Genomic DNA, 20,874 nt, shown 5'->3' on the forward strand with positions numbered 1-20,874 from the left:
GGTCTCACTCCTGTGTTTAATGGTGTGATTTCATGCCATGAGCCTTTTGGAGGGCTATGATCTGCATGTGGATCCCATTGTGGGATAAGAACTGGAAGTGTTCCCAGTCAGTTCTATCTGGTTTGCCATCTTCATGAACCTGCTCAGCCCCCACAGGTTCAAGCTCTGCTGGGAAGGTTTGTTTAAGGCACTCACCTCCGTGAGCTTGTGTGCACTAGGAGATTCTCTTATAAGCTCCGGGATAATTTCTGTGCCTTTGTGTTTAGCAATTACTTGTTTCCACCATAAAAATTAACTCTAGTATGAAAATACTGCTCCCTGGATCTCTGAAGGAGGGCAATCACAGCCCTGTTCAATTCTAAGCCATTTGCTGACCGTCACAACTGGGAAATTGCTTTCCTGGTGCCTAGGGAATTACTAGAAAGCACGACGAAAGGCTTTCACGTCTTCAAGCAAGGGGCATTTTTTCCTTTCTCTCCTATTGTTTTCTTCTTTTCTGTGAAGTGTTTGGAGTAGCAGTGGCGTTAATGATCCTCAAAAGCAGCATTTCTAAAATGCGTGTGTCCCCCCTCCCCAGAGCAGTTCGCCGCCCGTCTCCCAAGACACGCTCAGCTCCGTGGAGCAGCACGCTGGTGTTTGTTTCAGTGTGGCCGCCCGTCGGGGATTTGCAGGAATACTGCAGCAAATCATCCTGCATGCAAGGCTGACCTCTGGGAGGCTAACAAATTGAGGTGAGCCAGCTGGAGCGATAGGACAGTGCCGGCACACAGAGCATGCTCAGACCTGGCGGAGAAAGGTAGCTCGGGCTGCCGATGGTGCGCGGCTTACGGTGCCGACGGCTCTTAGGTGGGATTTTTGCTTTTTCTTTGTGGTGGTGAGGAAAGAAGAGGACTGGAGAGTGCTCGTTCCCCTGCAAAGCATAGCTTTAAGGTGTCTTCTTTTTTCTTTCTCCTTCGAAAGAGAGGCACCGGATAGCATTTCCTGTTATTTAGCATCACCAGGTATGCGTGCATGTGCTGAAACACTGATCTACCAGTGACAGTACTTCCAAGACTAAAAAGGTTGCAGATGCTCTGAATTACTGTATTTCTTTGCCGGGTGTCATTGTAACTGTGCTGTGTTTGCTGTGCTGATCACATACGGCTCTGAATTCAGTTTTGTTGGCAGTCCTGGTTGCAGTGTACTGAGGAGAGGGGGGAGGTTGGCATGTTTTCCATGGTATCTCCTCGCTCCCCCTTCCATGCAAGTTCACACTGAATCCCTCCTCTGTGTGTGTGCACATGTGGGAAGGGAGTCAGTAGTTCATTTGTAATCCCACGTCTTTGTAGTCCCTCTTTGTTTGACTAGTGGTTTGCTTTATCATTTTTAAACAAAAGTCTCATGGGGGAAACGTCTCTGATATGGACTAAATCCTGTAGGTTTGCAGAAATGTATTTCTTGCCTGACATGTGCTGCTATGGGATTACTTTTTTTTTACCCTCCCCTAAAAACATGCTAATGTGGAGCTTGTGGTAACCAAGGAGGGATTGTCACTGTTCCTATTGGCTGTGCTGTGCTCCGAAGAATTTTGGCTCCTGCTTAGGATTTGCAGCACCCAGGAGCAGTCCTGGGCACCGTGCTGATGGAAAGCAGGCAGAGCTCAGGCTGTGGGTGCTGCTAAGCACAGTCCCAGTACCCGAATAACACAGGTACTCTGCCTGCTGGAGAGCACAGAAGGAAAGGATAGATAAAATACAGAGAGTAACAAATGGCAGCTAAAGCCCAGAGGCACAGTTGGAGTGGCTGAAGATCGTCTTGTTCAGTCCTTTGGGATTTCACATCATACTCTTTTTCATTCAGTTTTGCAGCATTAGTAAATTTTCCCTTCAGCCACCCCCGCTCGGTCTTTGCTTTAGGGAGACCACTGAAGTAAGATAAACCTGCTGCTCTCTTGACACTTTTTGTTCTGACAGAGGTATCTTGTTTACAGACTAAAAGCAAGAGACCAGGCCAAAGGAGAGATTTTTTTACTCAAGTGACATGGCTGTTAATGACAATGTAACCAGATAGGTTTCAGTGGGATGCTCGGGTGAGCAGAGATCAACTGGAATGAACTCTGCCTGTTAAGCTTTCACCTCTGTTTAGCCATGGTTATTTTGAGTAGCTTGGGTTTTCATCTTCAGGCTTGGGACTTTCAGAAGGTGAACAAGACTTGAGGGACTGAGACAAATACCTTTTTTTTTTCTTTATCTTCACCTTTTTAGCTCATTTTCCTTACATCTCTCGCCTCAAGCTTATTTATCAAAAATGCATCTTTTTTAGGGGAATTTTCTTGAGATCTGGGATTTTGTATGGGGAAAGAATTTCATAGTCCATTATGGATAGAGAACTTGGAAATGCAGATCTTAAAAGCCCAAGAAGTATTTTTTTTTAGATTAATACTTTTAGTTTAGCTTTGTGGCTTGCTTCTATGCATTGACTTCTTAGTCTTGGAATTTTTTTTAACTTGTTATTTTCTAGATCAAGACAGGAGTATCAGCAAATATTAAATTAATGGCTGCTAGTCATTGTGAAAGTCAGGTTGGATCTCTTCCTGTCCCAGCTCTCACAGACTTGGAATTTAAATGGAAGAAAACTTAGGTTTTCTATCCATAAGTGCAGCTGGGAGGTGTCCTGTAGCCACCAGGTTGTTCATATGGAAGGTACTTTTGCAGTAGGGACCATTGCACAGAGCCTCAGTCTCCTTGGTTGCAGTCTTGTATAGAAAGATTTACAGTTTTGCTTTCTGTTCTTCACTTATGTTGAACCATAAAAACTGAAGATGGACCCTAATTTTGATCACAACTATCTATAGATAAGGTTTTTATAAGACAGGGGTTTTTAAAATATATTGTTATATTTTGGTTTTTTTTCCCTAAATAAAGCTCTATTTTTAAAATTCTTCTTGAGACTACATAGTCAAGATATTCTTGTTTTTCATGTCCCCTCTTTGTATCAGGCTTCAATAATGATATTTTTATCTTTAACTGCTGGGCTTACTCCCTCTACAAGAATCTGCTCTTTTCCTGTTTAAAAAGTCAGCACTTCTACAGTTGGCTGCTTTTTACAAAGAAAATGTTCCAGTATATCAATCATTCAGTGTACCATCCTTTCTTTAATGTGCTATGTACTGTGAAAGATATATGTATCTCATTAAATAAATAGAGTGAATAAGATGATAGCAGCTTTTTGGGCTGTGGGGATTGACTTGCTTGTAGTTCTGTGGGAATCTGTGACAGAGATGAGAATAAAAGCAAATTCTTGGCTGCCGAATCCCAACTCCCCCTCTTTCCAATTGGGAAAGTTGCCTTCTAGCAACTTCTGCTTTGAGGATGAATGAAGTAGGTATTTAAAACTGCATGTGTTGCATACACTGAATCCTTAGCTAAGCCTCTTGCATCAGGGATGGGAGAAAGAACAGAAGACGTTTTGCAGGGGGAATGCAAAATGCCATGTTTGCATGCTTTTCTTTTCCTGTACTGGTCCTGGAAAGCCAGTCTAGCAAGAGATGGATCCAGGGGTAGGGAGTGCTGATGGGGAAAATGTCCTTGAGGAGGGAATAGCTGCTCCTGCCCCTCCCACGGTGTTACCCTAACAAGAAGCCCATTTCCTGGCCATGCAACTCTGCCCTAACTCCTTTCCTGTCCTGTGGCAAGAGCAGCCCCAGTCCACTTCCAGTTGTGTTGCATTTCTGGGAACTGTGGAGATGGTTCTGTTTGGACACCATGCCACCACTGGCAGGCTGTGCACAGGAGCTGGGCCAAAGCCACATTGGCCTCCATGAGGCATTTCCTCTGTGCACAGAGGGGTGATGCTCTCTGAAATGTGTATCCTTCGTGCTCTTTTTCCATTTGATGAGGCATTTTAGCCTGCTGTAGCTATGGGAAGCTGAACATTGGCCTGGAAAATGTTGGGCATTTAGTAACAAAAGTTCATCAAGGCCTAAACAGACAAACCCAGCACTTCTCATTTCGTTAATACCTGCAGGAATCGGTGACCCCTCCTTAGGCGTGCTGGTCACCCTGTTCACTCTTGTTCTCCCTAATCAAGCTCTTGGTTTTTTCCCTTTGGGGGTCTTAGTAGTGTATGCTTGTCTTTTTTGTAGTTGGGATTTTTTTTATGTGGATTTTGTAGCTTTTCTCCCTATTTCTTACCTAGATTGCAATTTTTAAAATTGAGAGGAGATTTGGAACACTGTCCATCATATTAATAGCTTTAGTGATTCATCCTACTGTAGCTTCACAATTAAAAAAAGAACAACAGAACTCATCTCCTAAATGAATCCAAACAGTTCTTCATGCCAACTGCCTATTAGTGGAAATTCCTCTCTCATCCCGCCCACTCTGATCTCCTAGGCATGTTAACAGGAGATGGAGAACAGTGTCTCCATCTATGCTTCCTGTGTCCTTACCACTTCCTGAGGATGTTTAATATATCAGATAACCTGTAGCTAACAGGCAGAAGGTGCTGCTGTGTCCAAACTTGCATGAGAGTGTTATGGATCTGCAAGACCCTGGAGGGCTCTGCCAGAAGTGCCTGCTGAACAAACCAGAAGAATATTCCTGAAGACTTTACCTGCTCGCCAGCAGCCAGTGCTAGTTAGAGGAGAAGTAGCTGAGCTGTGAGAATGAAACTGTGATGCTTTTGCTGAGTGAATGGGGGTGGCAGAAGAAAATGGGGTAAGCTCTTCATGCCTGTGAACTCTTGGAAAAAGAGTAAAGATGAGCTGACCAAAAATAGAGTGCCTCCCACAGGCTCTTAGCTGCTGGAGCAGCATCCATTGTGGCTGAGCTGCAAGCCTCAGGATATGCTCTTAATTCCACTGCACAGTCTGGAGCTGCCCCCACAACGATGTTTTTGTTGAACTCCCCTTGTCTGGCTCTAAGACTGCTGCCTCCTGCCTGTCAGCATCACTGCCAGGGAAATCTGCCTCTTCTACCTGCCTCTCTCACTCCTGCTGCTCCCCTGCAGCCCACTCCTCTCAGAGTCCTCAGTGGCACATCCCATGCCCTCCTCTGGGACATCATTGCCCTGTGGCAGCTTGGCAGTGAGAAGCTCTGTGCAGCTTTTACGTGCACGTCTCTTCTGCCTTGGCTCTGCTCTATCACTTGCTGTGTCTCCTGGTGCTGAAGGATGGTGCTTTAGCATTTCAAAGCAGAGAGTGAAAAAATGTCAGTCCAATCGATTTCTTTGGTAACTGGGGCATATTCCTCACGTGGAGCAGAGCCCTGGGTATGCCAGTGTCACTGGGAAGCAAGAGGGTGGATGAATGTGGTAGGGATGGGGAGGAGGGAGTCTGTGTGTGGGCAGCTTGGGTGGTGACTGGCCTAGAGGCTGCCCTCTATGTAGAAAGAAGCAGCACAGAGCACTCTGCTCTTAAGAAAAGTAGCAGTGTGTCTGGCCTGCCACTTCTGCAAGGGCCTTTCAGTTCTTAGGATGTTCTCTGATGACACCGTGGGAGTGGCAGCTCTAGACCCATTTACTGAGGGAGATTTAGTAATGAAAGTTTCTTTTATTGTGAAGCAGCTCTCTTCAGGTAGGAAACTAAATGCTTTCACCTTTTTCAGTGTTGCCCTCTGCCTCCTGGGAAAGATTCTTATCCCAGGTCTATTGCTGCTGACAGCACTTTATGACTGATCTCAGCTTGGGGGACTGAGGAACCAGGGGACATGCAGAGTGGTTGCTTGCCTTTACTTCCTCGGTGCAGCCTCTCTTGGGTATGTAAAAGCAAACAGTGTTTGTTACTATTTATGCTCTATCATTCCCTGAGGGACCAAAATTATAGTTCCTGAAGGTCTGTTTTCACTGAAGGTGTCAGATTGAAAAAAAAGTGGATGATAAAATGTGGGAAAACAGGCAAAGAATTAAGACAGTTCTCTGAGTACCTGTGAAATTCTCCTTTCATTTCTGCCTGCAACACCCCTTCCTGTCCACATCCCGTTGTTCACTTCCATCAAAAGCAGCTTTCTCTCAGGCAGCATGAACCAGGATTTAGGAACTGGCAACGAGGACCAGAAATGAAGATGGATTACTTTAGCACTGCTAACATTTAACATATATTCCTGACACCTGGTTAGCTAAAGCACATACACTCATTTCAGCTAAGTGCAGGGGAGTGAAAGAGCTGCAAGAGGAAACAGGTAGAAGGGGGCCTTGCAGGTGATTTTTTGCTAAAAAGCGGAGTTGCTCATTCCTAGCCGTTTAGCAGATATGGCTGTGGCAGAATCTGAAATGAAAATTGCTAACCTCTGAACATTGGCTGCATCCATCAGGCCGCATCTCTGAAGTGCCTCTTATGCCCTTCCCTTGGGGCTGGAGGGGAGAGAACAAATCAGTCAGGGGTGAAACATTTGAGCAGGCTGTTTTCAAGGAGACCTGTTTGGCTCAAGGGGTTTGTAATGGTCAGCAGATCTCCCCACCACCAAAATGCCCATGAAATGCAGGTGGCATCAGTGGTGTTTTTGTGGACTGTGAGCTTCTCATGGCTTTGAAACACCCACACATACGCACTCACTTTGCCATAATGGAGTAATAAAGAAGCCATGTGGTTTTCCCTCCTCTGCCAAGTTGTTGCAACCTGCATTGACTCCCTTGAACTTGTGTCTGCTTTGTTCTTCTGACCCACAGAAGTTAAATTTCATAAAGCCTGCGGGCTGGCCTTCCTTTGAGGGTGTGCTTGCAGGAGAGTACCTGCTTGTTAAAGGTCTCCTCCATGAACTGATCATCAAGCTTTGCACATGGCTGCTGGGGCTTGATCCTTTCCTTGCTGATGCTGTTGAAGTCACTTAAAGCTGTGCTCACAAGATGAGAGGTTTGTAGTGGAGAGGTTATGTACAGAATTGGGTGATACCATTAGACATTTTTCAAAGAGAGTGAAGAAGTAAAATAAAGCTGTGAAAGTTGGTACCAGTAAAATAATTCAGGATCTGTCTGCATCAAAATTTTTTCTTCCTGAAAACTGATTTGATTGCATTAGCAGAACCTGAGTGATATACTGCTGTCCCCAGTGGGTTTCTATTCCAGGCTGTCCATGGAATAGCCATGATTGAGAGTTGCACAGCCGTGAGGAGCAGCAGTCACCCCTGATGGAGTGGACAGCTTGAGATGTGATGTGACAGCCATCATTTTTCTCTGCAGGCTCTCTGTGGCACCTGGGACGAGACCCAGTTAAAATTGCTGTGGTGGAAACAAAGGCTAAGTGTTAGAAAAGAGTTTATCACAGTCCTTCATGCCTCTCTTAACAGAGGCTGGCTGAGGAGATGAATGAGTACTAAGAATGAGATTTGGGGCATGGTTTATGGAGAATTGATTCTGCCCTGATAATCAGATGATCACTCTAGGTCCCTTTCCTTTTTTTCCATGGTTGAAATCAAAACAACACATTTTTAATTTGCTGCTTGCTTTTAGGGAGTTTCTAAATGGAGCGGGTTTTCAGACCACTTTCCAAAGGAGGTGGACTTCATTTCTCTTTCATTTGAGTCGCTAGAAATGGAAGTGAATTTGTTGCTCAGATTCCTGGAGATCACCCCTTGAGTTTGTGTGGCTTACAGCTAGCACTCATTTCTTTGGCATTATTCAGACTCTCAGTACCTTCAGCTCTTCCTAAGATAGATCCCCCAGGCTGTTGGGATCTCATGAGGTATAGGAATCCCTTCACTGAGTTCCATGACTCTCCATTCAATTCCAAGTTGCAGGATCAAGCTTTTAAGTTGCAGTAGCTCTTTTCAAAGAGATTCCTTTGGCAGTAGAGGATGTGTGCTTTGGTCCCAAGTATGCCTGGCTAACTTCCTCCACATTGCCATGTAAGAAGTGTCTCTTGGTTAAAATGCTAAAGGATGCTTGGGATGTCAGAACATGTGCTTGAGACATTTCTTTTTTTCTGTCACGGTAAACTTGCACCAAAAGAAATTTAAAATTGCTAGCTTTAAAAATGGCAGCTAGAAACAAATCTAGTGAGGTAAATACTAATCAGAAGTTTCCCTTCCTGAAGTTCCCCATGAGTCATGGATGCAAGTATTTACAGCCTGGCTAGCAGTGAATCTTGATGCTTAATGAAAATTGAAGCCCATAAATTCTGTAGGTGAATCAATATCTCAATTGAAGTTCACAGTTGAAGTTATAATCAATACTCTGCTATAAGCCAGTAGTGTTTCTGCATAGAAGGAAAACAGTGGTAGGCTCTAACAGAAAAAGAATCAGAGAGGCTTTGGAGCCGCACAGAAAAGGTTCTCAGGTTGGAACGGGAAAATGCCAACAGTGAAACCCTTCAAATGCATTAGCTTATCATTTGTATAAGGGCTGACTGTGCTGTGCAAGCCAGACTCTCACTAAATGAAGGTCTGATTGCTTTAATGATACATCAGTTCCTCTCATAAAGAGCAGAGCTCTCCTCTCTTCCATGCCAATATTTCTTTTGGAAGACGATGGCAGTTCCTAGCCTTTGATCCTGGATTGCAGCCAGAGCAACACCCCAGTGACTCAGAATTCTCCCTCAGGGCAGTCCACAGACCTGCAAGTCCTTCCCCCACCCCTGGATAAAATGAAATTGAATGTGATGTTCACTAGTTCACATTGCACACTGGAGTGTAGTGAAGTCTGTGCTGGCAATGCTCCTCGAGCTATTGCTACTGGCACAGTGAAGGTGAGGGCACCCTGAGTGCTCTGAGCTGTGCAGAGCGGGAGGAGGAGCTGGGGCTGGGTCCTCTGCAGGTGATTGCACTGCTCTGTTTCCTCTCACTGTGGGAGTGGTCTGCAAAAGGCAGAGTGTTCCAGAGTCACAGAGAACGTACTTTTCTTTCTAGCAGGTCTTCATAGAGCTCATCCTTAAAGTCTTGTACATTTTCTTCTTCAAAAGCGTAGAAATGAAGATGAGAGAGGAGCCTTCCTGTAGTGCAGCTCCCAGTTCTGTTTGCTTTATATTTTTTTACCGTTTTGAGGAGAGCTTTGTCACTTTTTTTCTTTTTTCCCCTGATTCCCTGGAAAAGGAAAAATTACTGAAAGAAGCCTAAACTCTCTTGAATAGTCCATAAAATATGATTTATGGTGGAGCTGTAAACCTGATGTTTAAAGGTTCCTCTCTTGTTTTATTTTCCACAGATCTTTGCCCTCACCATGTCCAAGAGCGTTAATGATGTGTTCCCTCTCCATTGCATTCCCCACCTGCCATCCTGCTAGGATCTAAGTACAGAATGAACATAGCAGCTGTGTTCAATGCCCTGCTCGTGTCCGTCCTTGCTGCCGTGCTGTGGAAGTACATCAAACTGTGCGATCATGCCGCCATGGTGGAGGAGGAGCTGGTCCTCATGCGCCAGTCTCAGGAGCTTTCTGAGGCTCAGGTTGACTACCATGCAGCTCTGCAGGCCCTGGTGGAGAACGGTACCAGGATGGTGTGCACTGGCAGGATGCACACCGACCGCATCTGCCGCTTCCAGTCCCTCTGCTACTCCACCGAGGCTGAGGAGTTTGTCTACTTCCACAGCAACTCCTCCATCATGCTGCCTAACCTGGGCTCCCGGAGGTTCCAGCCGGCTCTGCTCGACCTCTCCTCTGTGGAAGATCACAACACCCAGTACTTCAACTTTGTGGAGCTGCCAGCTGCTGCGCTGAAGTTTATGCCAAAGCCGGTCTTCGTGCCTGATGTGGCGCTGATTGCCAACAGGTTCAACCCGGACAACCTGATGCACGTCTTTCATGATGACCTCCTCCCCATCTATTACACCATGCAGCAGTTCTCCGACTTAGATCTGGAGGCACGACTCTTCTTCATGGAAGGGTGGAGTGAAGGTGTTCACTTTGACCTCTACAAGTTACTGAGTAACAAGCAGCCGCTCCTCAGGGAGGAGCTTAAAACCCTGGGCAGGCTCCTCTGCTTTACCAAATCCTATGTGGGACTATCCAAAATCACCACCTGGTACCAGTACGGATTTGTCCAGCCACAAGGGCCAAAGGCTAACATCTTGGTTTCTGGTAACGAGATCAGGCAATTCACCAAATTCATGATGCAGAAACTGAACATCAGCTTGGAGGAAAGCTCCAGTGAGGAGTACATCGTAGTATTCAGTCGGACAATCAACAGACTTATCCTAAATGAGGCAGAACTAATCCTGGCTCTTGCTCAGGAGTTTCAGATGAAAACCATTTCCGTCTCTCTGGAGGAGCATTCGTTTTCTGACATCGTGCGGTTGATCAGCAATGCGTCCATGCTGGTCAGCATGCACGGGGCCCAATTAGTCATGTCGCTCTTCCTGCCAAGAGGGGCCACTGTGGTGGAGCTCTTCCCATATGCTATCAACCCCGAGCACTACACCCCCTACAAAACCCTGGCAACCCTTCCTGGCATGGACCTGCACTACATTGCCTGGCAGAACACCGCCAGGGAAGACACCGTGACCTACCCGGACAGACCCTGGGATCAGGGCGGGATTGCTCACCTGGACAAGGCTGAGCAGGAGCGCATCATTAAGAGCACGGAGGTGCCGCGGCACCTCTGCTGCCGCAACCCCGAGTGGCTGTTCCGTGCCTACCAGGACACAAAGGTCAACATCCCATCTCTCATACATGTGATTAGGCAGACTGTGAAGTCTAAGCCCGGACCCAGGAAGCAGAAGTGGTCTGGTAGCCTCTACCCTGGGAAAGTGAGGGATGCCAAGTGCCAGGCCTCTGTCCAGGGCACGAGTGAAGCTAAACTTGCTGTGTCCTGGCAGATCCCCTGGAATCTGAGGTATCTCAAGGTCAGAGAAGTAAAATACGAAGTGTGGATACAAGAGCAAGGAGAAAACACTTACATGCCTTATATATTGTCCCATCAGAATCACACCTTCTCAGAAAACATTAAGCCCTTCACGATATACCTGGTGTGGATACGCTGCATCTTCAACAAAAACCTTCTGGGACCTTTTGCAGATGTGCTCTTGTGTAGTACATAACCCACTGCACTACCTGTACAGCTCTAACCTGCTCTCCACTCCATCTGTGGTTTAAAACTTCTTGTCTTGTAGTTTGTAGAGGGCTGAAGAGGACTAGACTGTACCAGTGCCTAAGTGTCCATTTTACTGCACTCCACATGTATTCTTACAATGGTATTTATTTCCAGTGAGTGTTTGGGAAAAAAAAAAAAAAAGAGAAACCTCTGTGTTCTTCAGAGTAACTTCCAGAGGTTAAATTACATGCTGAATACATGTAATTGAAAACAGAATGGAAGTGAATTGTGTGTACCTTGGTCGTGATTTAAATTTGTTCCTATTGTGTGGTGACTATTTAAGCACAGCGTTAAAGCGCAGTTAATTCCATGGCTAAGTGGGCAATTCTCATCTGCTTTTTCACTGTGAGTTTTATTTTTCCGTAACTCTTGGCTGTAACTTTGAGTTCAAGATTTTGTACGAGAGCCTTCATTAAACTGCTGTAAACCTCCTCAATACTTTTTTTGCCTTTTGTTATTTGTCAAAAGCATTACTGTGATAGATTTGTCCATTGCTGTGATAAAATGTGTATCTGTAGCTTCCTCTGTATTTTGACTGAAGAGAATGACTACAGACTACAGCTTCGTGTTTAAAATCGGATTTTAATGCATCCCTATTGCAAAACATTGTAGTAACAGGTCAGAGGTAGAAGGGATGGAGTAGATGAAATAATTTACTGTGTTTTAGGAGCTTTCATTTTGTGAGTTACGTACAGGTGGGTGAGAAAGGAGTGGGGTGATTTGGGAGAGCTGATGCAGAAGAGATTGCATTTACAGCAATCTGCTCAAGAAAATCCTTTTTTTTTTGTGTGTGTGTGTTTAATCAGAATAATTGGTTGATAATAGCTACTAATAGGTACATGCTTTGCTGGGGAATAGGCAGGTGGTGGCAAAGGGAAGCTTTCTTTTTTCCAGGTGTTCCTGGATGTTGGTGGAAGGAAGCAGAGTCAGGCAGGAAACAGGTAGGTGTGCCAGGGAATTGGGTTGGCCACAGAATGTGGCAGGGATCAGGCTGATGACACTCACACCTCTCTTACTCCAGGGGGGGAGTAGTTTAGTTTAGACTTATATTCATTTTCCCTGAGATGAGAATCTGGCTTCATTGCCAGGGTAACACACTGACTACTTTGGACCTGATCCTGTCACATCTGCTTTAGCTGGAGACCCTAAATCGCACTGTCTGAAAAATGGCTCTGAGTCACAAGTGCAGTTCTTGAGGAGGGGAAAAGGAAAGGGGCAGGAGTGTGAGATGTTTCCCTGACAGATATTAGCATCCTCTCCAGTTTATAACCAGTGTTGAAGCAAAAGGAAAAGTGCTTTCTTCTCCTTTCCCTCCCAGTCCACACCTTCCTCCCAAGGTCTGGATGAACATTTGAAGAATAGGATAAATGTCTTGCTTTCTGGGTTGATAGATGAGCATCTCAGTGCAGGATTATAAATATGGGTTCTAAGGAGAGGGGGAGTACAAATGGATGTATAAATTTGGACAAGAAACAGAAAGATTGAAAAATGATCAAAACACAGCACAACATTGGATCTTTGGGCAAGTGCTGCTTCTGTAAATTCATTTTCATTATGTCTTGCTTTGTTTTCAAACATGTTTATGATTTAATGGAAGGGAAGAAACAGAACATGAGTCCCAAAGTCTGCATTTGCTTTTCAATTGTAACCTTGCCAACTAATGGTTTTTGCCTTGATATTTTAAAGGGGCACAGGAATATTCCCATTGTTGTTATCTTGGGAGAAAATGGGCTTCTTGCTGAAATGAGTATTCGAGCTGTGCCCCAAAGTCTCCATGTGGCTGCACATTCCACACCATATATGTCAGAGCTGAGGTGAGAAAAATTTCCTAAAAGCTGGCAGTGAAAGCAAGCTGTTCAGGGAAGCATCCAGGACCTGTGGCTCCCCAGGAGCTTGCTGGCAGATGAGCTCCTGCTCACAAAAGGGTTTTGCAGCAGTCCTGCATCCCCACATCCATTCAAACTCTGAAGCCCTGTGGCCAGAGGCTCAGCCCATCCTGCTGGCTCTTGCAAAGATGGTATTGTTGGTATCCTATTCGGTAGTGAATGAGTCTGCAGACATGTGAAATTTAGTCAGCATTCATTTTGTATCAGCTCTCAAAAATAATTTTCTTTGAGTGTAAGTTCTCCCAACCTTTGTTCATCCTCAGCAGGCTATTGATCTGCTTGTTGCCTTCCTACCTGCTTTTCTCTGTGCCTTTTGTAGTAATCCTATGCCTGTAATTTGTAGATCATCCCATTTCACTTAAAATTAGTTCCATATGATTGCAGATTTTATAACATTTGCAGATTGGTTACAGCACATTAACTATTTTCTTCTCGTATCCTAATGACTAATCAACAAAATTGGCTACAGAGCAATGAAGTGTCATATATGTGGGTTTCTGTGCTCTTTACTCTGGCATGAAACAATCTCGTGTTCAGAGAGAGACTCATTTTTTCCAGAAGATAATCAAATGTGCTTTCCAAAAATGTGCATTCAGGTTCTGTCTTCCTCATCAGTGCTGTGAGTACTTTATGAGGTGGGAAAAAAAAAAACAAAACAGAAGGGCTTTTTCCTTTTCAAATTCTCAAATAGCTGAAGTTGTGCTGGTGATGTTGCCATTTGCCTCCAACACCTGCCCAGTGTAAAAGTGTCTGTGCTGGCACCTCACGGCTGTACCTGAATTTCTCCTCTGCCAGAGCACACAGCAGTGAGAGCCCCTGGTGCAGCCTGTGGCTGTCATAAATTGGGCACTGTAATGTTATGCTGATTTATACTACCTCAAGAACTGCTCTGGAGTGCTGGCATCTTTCCAGAGTAAATCTTCTTTCTTTTAATAACTTTGCCATCAGCGCTTTGCAGGCCCATTCCATTTCTTAGGCCCAGACCTCCCCTGTCCCATGGGCTCTTTGTTTCCCTTGCTCCTCTCTGTCAATGCCACTTCTTGATGGATCAGAAGGAATGTTTGCCTGGCATCTTTTAAAGTTCTGTCCTATAGTGAATGAAGGCTCTCTGTGCACAGGGGCTGAAGCTGCATCTCTCTTGTGTGCAGGAGGGCAGGACTGGAGCTGGGTTAGTCTGTTTTTTTCATTGTGTGAGTTTGTGGGGCTCCTTTTGACAAGTTGCTTTGTGCAAGAGACTTGGAACTTCTACTGCTGCATCATTTGTTTCTGCTCCCAAAGGGAATACATTATGCTCTCCAGTGCTGTCTGTCCACGCTGTCCTGGGAGAAGAGCTGGGATTAAATAGGAGATTAAAATTAAATTGTAGTTTAGGATTAAATCCAGAACCCTCTGGGGGCAGTGCAGGATGCTGGTCTTGAACTCACTGCTCCTGGGCTTGTCCATGCTTGCAGAGATGGATCATCCCAGGAGGGTTTCCTCTGGATGCAGTTTCATATCTCCTTCTAAATAAGTGCAAGCACCAGCCAGTGGCTGTGGGAGGGCTCTTACTGACATGTGTGAGGATGAAGAGGAGCTGAATGGAGGGCTTGGACCCATGAGGTATTGCAGCAGGAGCTGCAGGTTGCTGGTAATGCCTCCATGGGCTGCTTGCAGCCCAGGTTGGTCACCCAGGGTGGGTTTTACAGCTCCAGAAGGTGACTGGAAATAGTTGATCAAAATACCTGGGTCTGCAGGGTTCAAATTGAGATGTTTCTCTCTCCTTCCTCTCCCCTCCCCTGATTTTTTTTCTGACAGATCCTTTTCTTAAGGAAATGATAACTCTTAAGAGCAGTAACATGGGACTTTGCAAAGTTCTTTTTTTGGCTTTATCAGCTCAATCTCTAAGAGCTAAATACATTACTCAAGGTAAATGTATGACAGGATTATTTGTTAAAGCTGTCTGTTGATTTTTAAAATTTTTATTCTTTCTTCCATTTCAAGCCACTTTTTTGCCTCCATCTCTTAGGGCTTTGCATGTCCAGCACACTGGGATCTGTGGATGTCTCTTGTCCCAAGACACCAACACCTCACAGGACCCAAATTAAGTGAGGACACTCAGGATGTTATTCATTTCAACACCCTGTAGGCTGCTGGTGTAGATGGCTCTGAGGCAGAGGCACATTTGCTGCAGGTGGACTGGCAAGGGCCCTGACACAAGCCTTTAGCCTCCTCAGGGCAGGAGTTGGTCCAAGTCACAGCAAGGAGGTTGTTGCTCTCTGGGACCCCCTGGGTGAAAGGAGCTCTATAAGCACACCATCATTTAATTTGCATTGAACAAAACAGTGACTTCAGCATCTTTATTGCTGTATCTCTTCTGCTGAGCTGTATAAATAGCAGACTTATTTCTGTAACATTTTTCTTCTGCTGTCTATGCTGGTGTAAGGTAGGATTGGTTTAGTGGATAAAAGAGCACTTAATTTTCCCCTGCTGGACTTGGGGTAGGCACACTCTTGGAATGGCTTTCAGTGTGATGACTGACAGTCCATCTGTGCTGTGGGTGGTATGAGAAGCATCACCATCTGCACGTGTGTGAGGCACATCACCGTCCTTATGTAAGAGCAGTCACCTCCCCCAGCGTGGCCCTCCCGAGGGGCTTTCAGCCAAACCCTCTGCTAGCATGGGGCTGGCTGCAACACAGAGAGCCATGCTGAATTTACACTGATTGAGGGCCTAGCCCTGCTTGTCACCTCTCAAGTCATCCCTTCAGAACATGCTGATTACTAAATTAATTGTTGGCACGTTCAGACAGATGCATGGAATAGCCTCCTGTTTGCTCAAAATAACTTGGCAACGATCTCCACCTTTAAATGCTGCTTAGTCCTGCCATTTTCAAACGTGCTGCCTTTAAAATTTCATTGAGTTTGCTTTTGTTGGGTGTGCATTCAAGCAGCTTGCTCCAATTGCCTGATTTCCCTTCTGGGTTAGCCATGTCCCTGGATGCATAATGCAGCATCCACGACAGATCCGCTCAGGGTAACATCTCTGTTCCCTGCCCTAGGGACTCCCTGCTCCTTTGTCTCTCCTTGCTTTAGTGTTATCCTGGCCTCTAGCAATAGCCAGCCAGTGTGTGGGTGAGGTGATGGAGGTGGGACAGTCTGCAGGCACTCCAAACCCAGCAGCATTGCTGTTTTCCCACTGTGGGTTTCCAGCAGTGTTACCCTGTGGATGTTGCTAGCAGTGTGATGCTTTTGTGATGAGTCAATTCCTCCTGCTTCTTCAGTCTGCCTGACAAAAACCTGCCAGGTCCTTGTGGCTGTCCACAAATAGGCACTGGGGCAGCAGCTGCTCTCTGGGCTCCCATGGATCTCTTGCTTTGGGGTGATTTCACCACAGCCAGAGCTGGGTACTGCCTTTCCCCACCTGCCAGCCCCAGGGGCCAGGTCTGCTTGTGGGGCTGGCATGGTGTGACAGACCTGGGTGAGCAGACACTGCCTCAGGCTGCTGCTCAAGCTGCCTAGCGGGGTACAGGCACTGGTGGCCATCTGGCTGAGGTTTTCATGAAATGTGTCTGGGTTTTTGTGGGATTCTCACTCCAAGAAACAGGGAGGAGAGGGAGGTGGCATGCGGGGGAGCAATCTGGAGTGAATTACTGGAAGATCTCCTCTATTTTATAGGTGAGACACCAGCAGAGGACTGTAGATCAAAGCCTTTTGTTTTAGCATGGGATTCCAAGATTTGCTGTTTGTACAAGTCCTCATCCCAATCCTGCTCCTCTGTTTCAAGGATTTACATAAATCTCCATTACTTTGTCTTTTTTATTTGCTCTTCTCTAGATTCCGTCTTCTGTTTTGCCATTGGAAGATGAAAAATTTGAGCTGAACTTTATGCAGAGGGGAGCAGGGGGAGAGCTCCATGAGCAAACACCTGTGAGAGAGCTGTGATGAGACCTGTGTGTCTCCAGCTGTGGCCAGGAAGCCCCTGGCAGCAGTGCTTCTGCAGGACAATGGAAGATGAGTGCTGCCCTCCATCTTTCATAAGCATTCTTTTTCATCTCTTTCCCTCTGAGAGAGAAAGGTGCTTTCCTCCACACATTAATACCTGTCAGCTTCAGAGCCAGACAGCTGTGAAAAATCTCTTTCCTTTCTTCTTCCTCCAAATTCCTTCCTCAGGATGGTGATAGTGCTTCAGAGGAGCAATTAGAAATGTTTGCTTAGGAGGAAGAATGAGATTCAGTTGTCTGGGAGTGAGAGCTTCAGATGCTTTGGGTTCTTGTTCTTTTCCTACCTCTCACTTGCTAAATTTTGGGCAGGGAGTGACTCTGTAGAACATCCTCTGATTATTGCTGATGCCTGGAAGATGCTTGTCCTTAGAGAAAGTGGACAAAGACACATTGCTGCTGCAGCTCCAAAGGGCCAAACACCACAGTTGCATGTCCAGCTGCTTTTGTGAGAAACATTTTGTTTCTCTAACAACTTTTCCTTCCTCCACAAAAAAAAAAACCCAAACAAACAAACCAAACCAAACCAAGCAAAACAAAAGAACAAAATTTTATTAGGGAGAATTTTGATGAAATATGTAAATTCCAGAGCTATCTTTCACTCAAAACTGGTTTTGACACAATTTTCAACAATTGATTTGGGTCTAGATAGGGGGTTATGATTAGACAGTGGTTTATTTATGCCATTTTTCTTTTCCCAGGCTAGAGGAAGGGCTGAGAAATTGGTGGGGCTGACCTGATAGTGCCTGTCTGCAGTGCGGAATTTGCAGTGGAAGTCTCAGGGCACCCTTTTCCTCCCAAAAACTGTGCTGCAAAGCTTGTAGGCAGGAAGAAAACTACCAAAGAGCAATTAGTTTCATTCTCTATATTGCACATTTCCCTTTTAGGTGTCATCACCTTTCTGAGCAAGGACCTAATCTGAGTGTTCTCCTCAGGAAGGAAAAAACCCAAACAAACTGTATTTCTTACAGCCCATGTTTGGGCAAACTCTGACCAGCAGAGTAAGCAGAGTACACCTTATCCAGTTTGATGCATCCTCACCAGGAGCTCAGGTGAGGGCCACCTAGGTAAGCACCACACACAAATAAGTTGCACAGTTCCAGGCAAGGGTTTTGGCTCTGCTTTCTCAGCTCTGTTTCAAGGCAGTAACATTTCAGGGGAAGCCAAGACCCACAAAATGACCCATGTGGAGCAGTAGTACACCTTGGTTTGTGCTGCTCCAGGCCAGACAAGACATTTGCCTGGAAACCCTTTCTGCTTGGTGGAATTAAAGAGTATCTTACAGTCAATCCCCATGATCTGTAGAAAGATCAGATCACCATTATCTTGGGTTTCTGTGGTTGAGATGACCCCCATGGTATTAGAAAGTCTTTTTTTTCCCAGCTCTGCGACCAAAGAAGAAGTCAAGATTCCTCTTGGTTCTGCTTTTCAAGGTTGTTTATTTTTTCTTATCTATTACATTCTTTCTCTGACCTGCTGAGATCTGTCCAGAAGGTCAGGTTGTGGCACAGTGACCGCCCTTGGGGTGGTGTTAACTTTTTATACTACAAACTACATGTATTTTATTTACAATAATTTTCCAATGCCTATGTTAGATAGTTTGTCTCTACTCTAAACCAATCCAAAAGTGCCACCATCACAGCAGAAGATGGAGGGCAAGAAGAAGAAAGAGACAGACAGGACACGCCCAGATTCCTCCATCTTGCTTCTTGAACCCCCATTCTAAAACCCCACAATTCTACTTTTTCACCCTGTGACAAATTAACTATAATACTCTTGTGGCTTGTAAATATTCACACAAAGTTGGTAATTGTTTCCATGGGTTAAAATCGAAGGCACAGGTGTTTTTGACTCTGTGCCAAGGTCTCTGAGCCCCCTGCCAGGGTCTCGAGTCCTCCAGGGCAGCCAGAGGAATGTCCTGGGTCCCAACACCATTAGGGGATCAACAGCTTCAGGAGCAAGCAGACATGCCTGAACACAGCCAGGTGCAGTCAGTGCATCCAGCTGCAGCTGCATGGAGCTTCTCCCTTTTTATCCCTGTTCTGGTCTGATAGCTTTTTTCATATCCTTTGCCTTCATGTAAACAACCACACGGGTTGCAACGGAATAAACAAAAATCAAGCCCTTGAATGTCATTGCTTCCCAGGAAAGGGACCAACGTGGAGCTCCATGTGCAGCACTGCAGGCACAGCCACCTTTGCTGGGGCTCTGCCCTAGCAGGGGCTGCAGCCACCTGCATGTCCTTGGGAGCCTGCTTGCCTTTGAGAGATACAGCAGCAGGGGAATTCTGACTGTCACTGTAAAAGGGATCCATCTCTTGTTTAACTCTGAAGCTGCCTGACTCACAGGGGAACCTCTTCCTCTCCACGGAATCCAAACAGACTGGAAATGCGTGTTTTTAGGCTGGAGTGTTTTGAAACGCTTTAAAAATGCAAACTATCCATAAATGCAAACTGATTGCAAACCTGCAGCTTGAAGCAGAGGCAACAAGAAGCAAAACCCCAGTGCAATCAGTGCAATTTATTTTAAAATGTTTTGTCTGTTTCCATTTAAAGCATTTAAATAACCACACTGATACCTCTACACCCACCTGCTGCGCACCTGCTGCTACCCCAGCCCAGCTCTCCAGCTGCCAAGAGCTCCAAATATTTCCAACCTCGATGTAGAGTGTTAATTTCAACATGCTGCCTACTGGAAGCTGTGGTCCTAGAGCACACCAAGCAATGAGGCTCTGGACTGCTTCACTGAGCTTGATTTAGTTGCTTGAGACCAGGCATTACCAAGACCGAGTTCCCTTTGTTCACTTGGAGGTGTGGCTCGGGGTAAATAATTTCCTAGTTTAGTTAAGAAGGCAGCTCAAACTCTGCCAGAGTGGGATCCCACATATGATGGCAGGGCTTCAAAAGAAAATGCTGCTGACAGTGGGCTCACTCTGTTTTCCCATTATCCAAGCTGCATCCATGGTGACACCAGGGTGATGCTCCAGGGCCGAGGCTGGGAAAGAGCAGGGGGTTGGCACATGGCGATGGTTTTCATCTGGTGTCCCCTGCCAAGCCCACCAGGTCACCCTGTCCCTGAGCTGTGGGCCATTTTCTCCTCAGTTAACTCACTCTGACAGTTCCAGCTGGTCCCAAGCCATCCTAATTAATGCCACATCTCTCCTGTTTCTCTCTGGCTTTCAAACACGTGCCCAGGCTCCCGCCAGCTCCCATCAGCCGCTCCCCTGGTGCCAGCAGAGTAGCAGCAAGCCAGAGAAAGGACCAAGTGGTCTTGCACCAATGGTGCCAGGCCAGGCTTTGCGAGGTCTGGATGGGACTGGTGTGTCACCTCCCACCTCAGAAGTTTGCTCTTGGACTCTGCAAAAGTGGGATTAAAGCCTCTCTGCATTGATGGCAGCTTCCCTGTCCTCTTCCACTGTTTCCTGACCAATTCAAAGGAGCATGGAGAACCTGTGGGTGAGCTGGCCTTGCTCTCCATCATTTATCAGAGTTGTTTCAAGCTCTCTACCCAGAGAGAGGACCTCTGCCATGCTTGTGTTCCCCTTTATTCTCCAAATTTACATTCTTCCCTTCCATCCTCAGAGACAGTGCAATTAATAAAAAAAGACACCTGATGAAGGGTTTTCTTTGAGGAGACTGCAAAAAAAATTGTGGAGTATAACCGGTTTTGCTCTGTTTTGCTAAAATGGAGATAAAAGTCTGTCCAAACTCATTCCACACCTGGAGCTGAGAACTGCTTGAGGAGTTCTCTGCAGGCATTCAAAGACCTGATTTATGACTACCAGGTTTTAGGTGAAATATTTAGTTCTACCTGATAGCAAAAGGGAAAGATTAGGCCCTTCAAACCCTGGCTCTTCCCAGGCACATTGAGGAAATGGACATATTCCTCTCATCTTTGGGGCTGACATTTCAACGTTGAGTTCAATGCTTGGGTTTAAGGATTTCTTTGGCATCTGGCTAGGATTTTATTGGGGTTGAAAGACAGAGCTTGTGAGTGTTGTATTAGCTGTTCCTTTA

At 45.8% G+C, this 20,874-nt stretch overlaps 1 protein-coding gene across 8 annotated transcripts in view; it reads left to right on the forward strand.

Moving 5' to 3' along the window:
* POMGNT2 (protein O-linked mannose N-acetylglucosaminyltransferase 2 (beta 1,4-)) overlaps positions 1–11,432 on the forward strand; it is a 31,925-nt gene extending 20,493 nt beyond the window's left edge. For 2 of the 8 annotated variants that reach the window (XM_077177286.1, XM_077177295.1), the window contains exons 2-3: positions 578–731; positions 9,115–11,432. In XM_077177286.1, the coding sequence (XP_077033401.1) occupies positions 9,207–10,943 (1,737 nt within the window). In that variant the 5' untranslated portion in view covers positions 578–731; positions 9,115–9,206 and the 3' untranslated portion in view covers positions 10,944–11,432. Of the gene's footprint in view, positions 1–577; positions 732–807; positions 1,002–5,585; positions 5,736–9,114 lie in introns of those variants that run through there. The other 6 variants (XM_054635862.2, XM_077177327.1, XM_077177304.1 and 3 more) reach the window with 5 other exon arrangements.
* Positions 11,433–20,874: the final 9,442 nt, after the last annotated feature.

Source organism: Agelaius phoeniceus, chromosome 1 (assembly GCF_051311805.1).
Source record: "Agelaius phoeniceus isolate bAgePho1 chromosome 1, bAgePho1.hap1, whole genome shotgun sequence".
NCBI lineage: Eukaryota > Metazoa > Chordata > Aves > Passeriformes > Icteridae > Agelaius > Agelaius phoeniceus.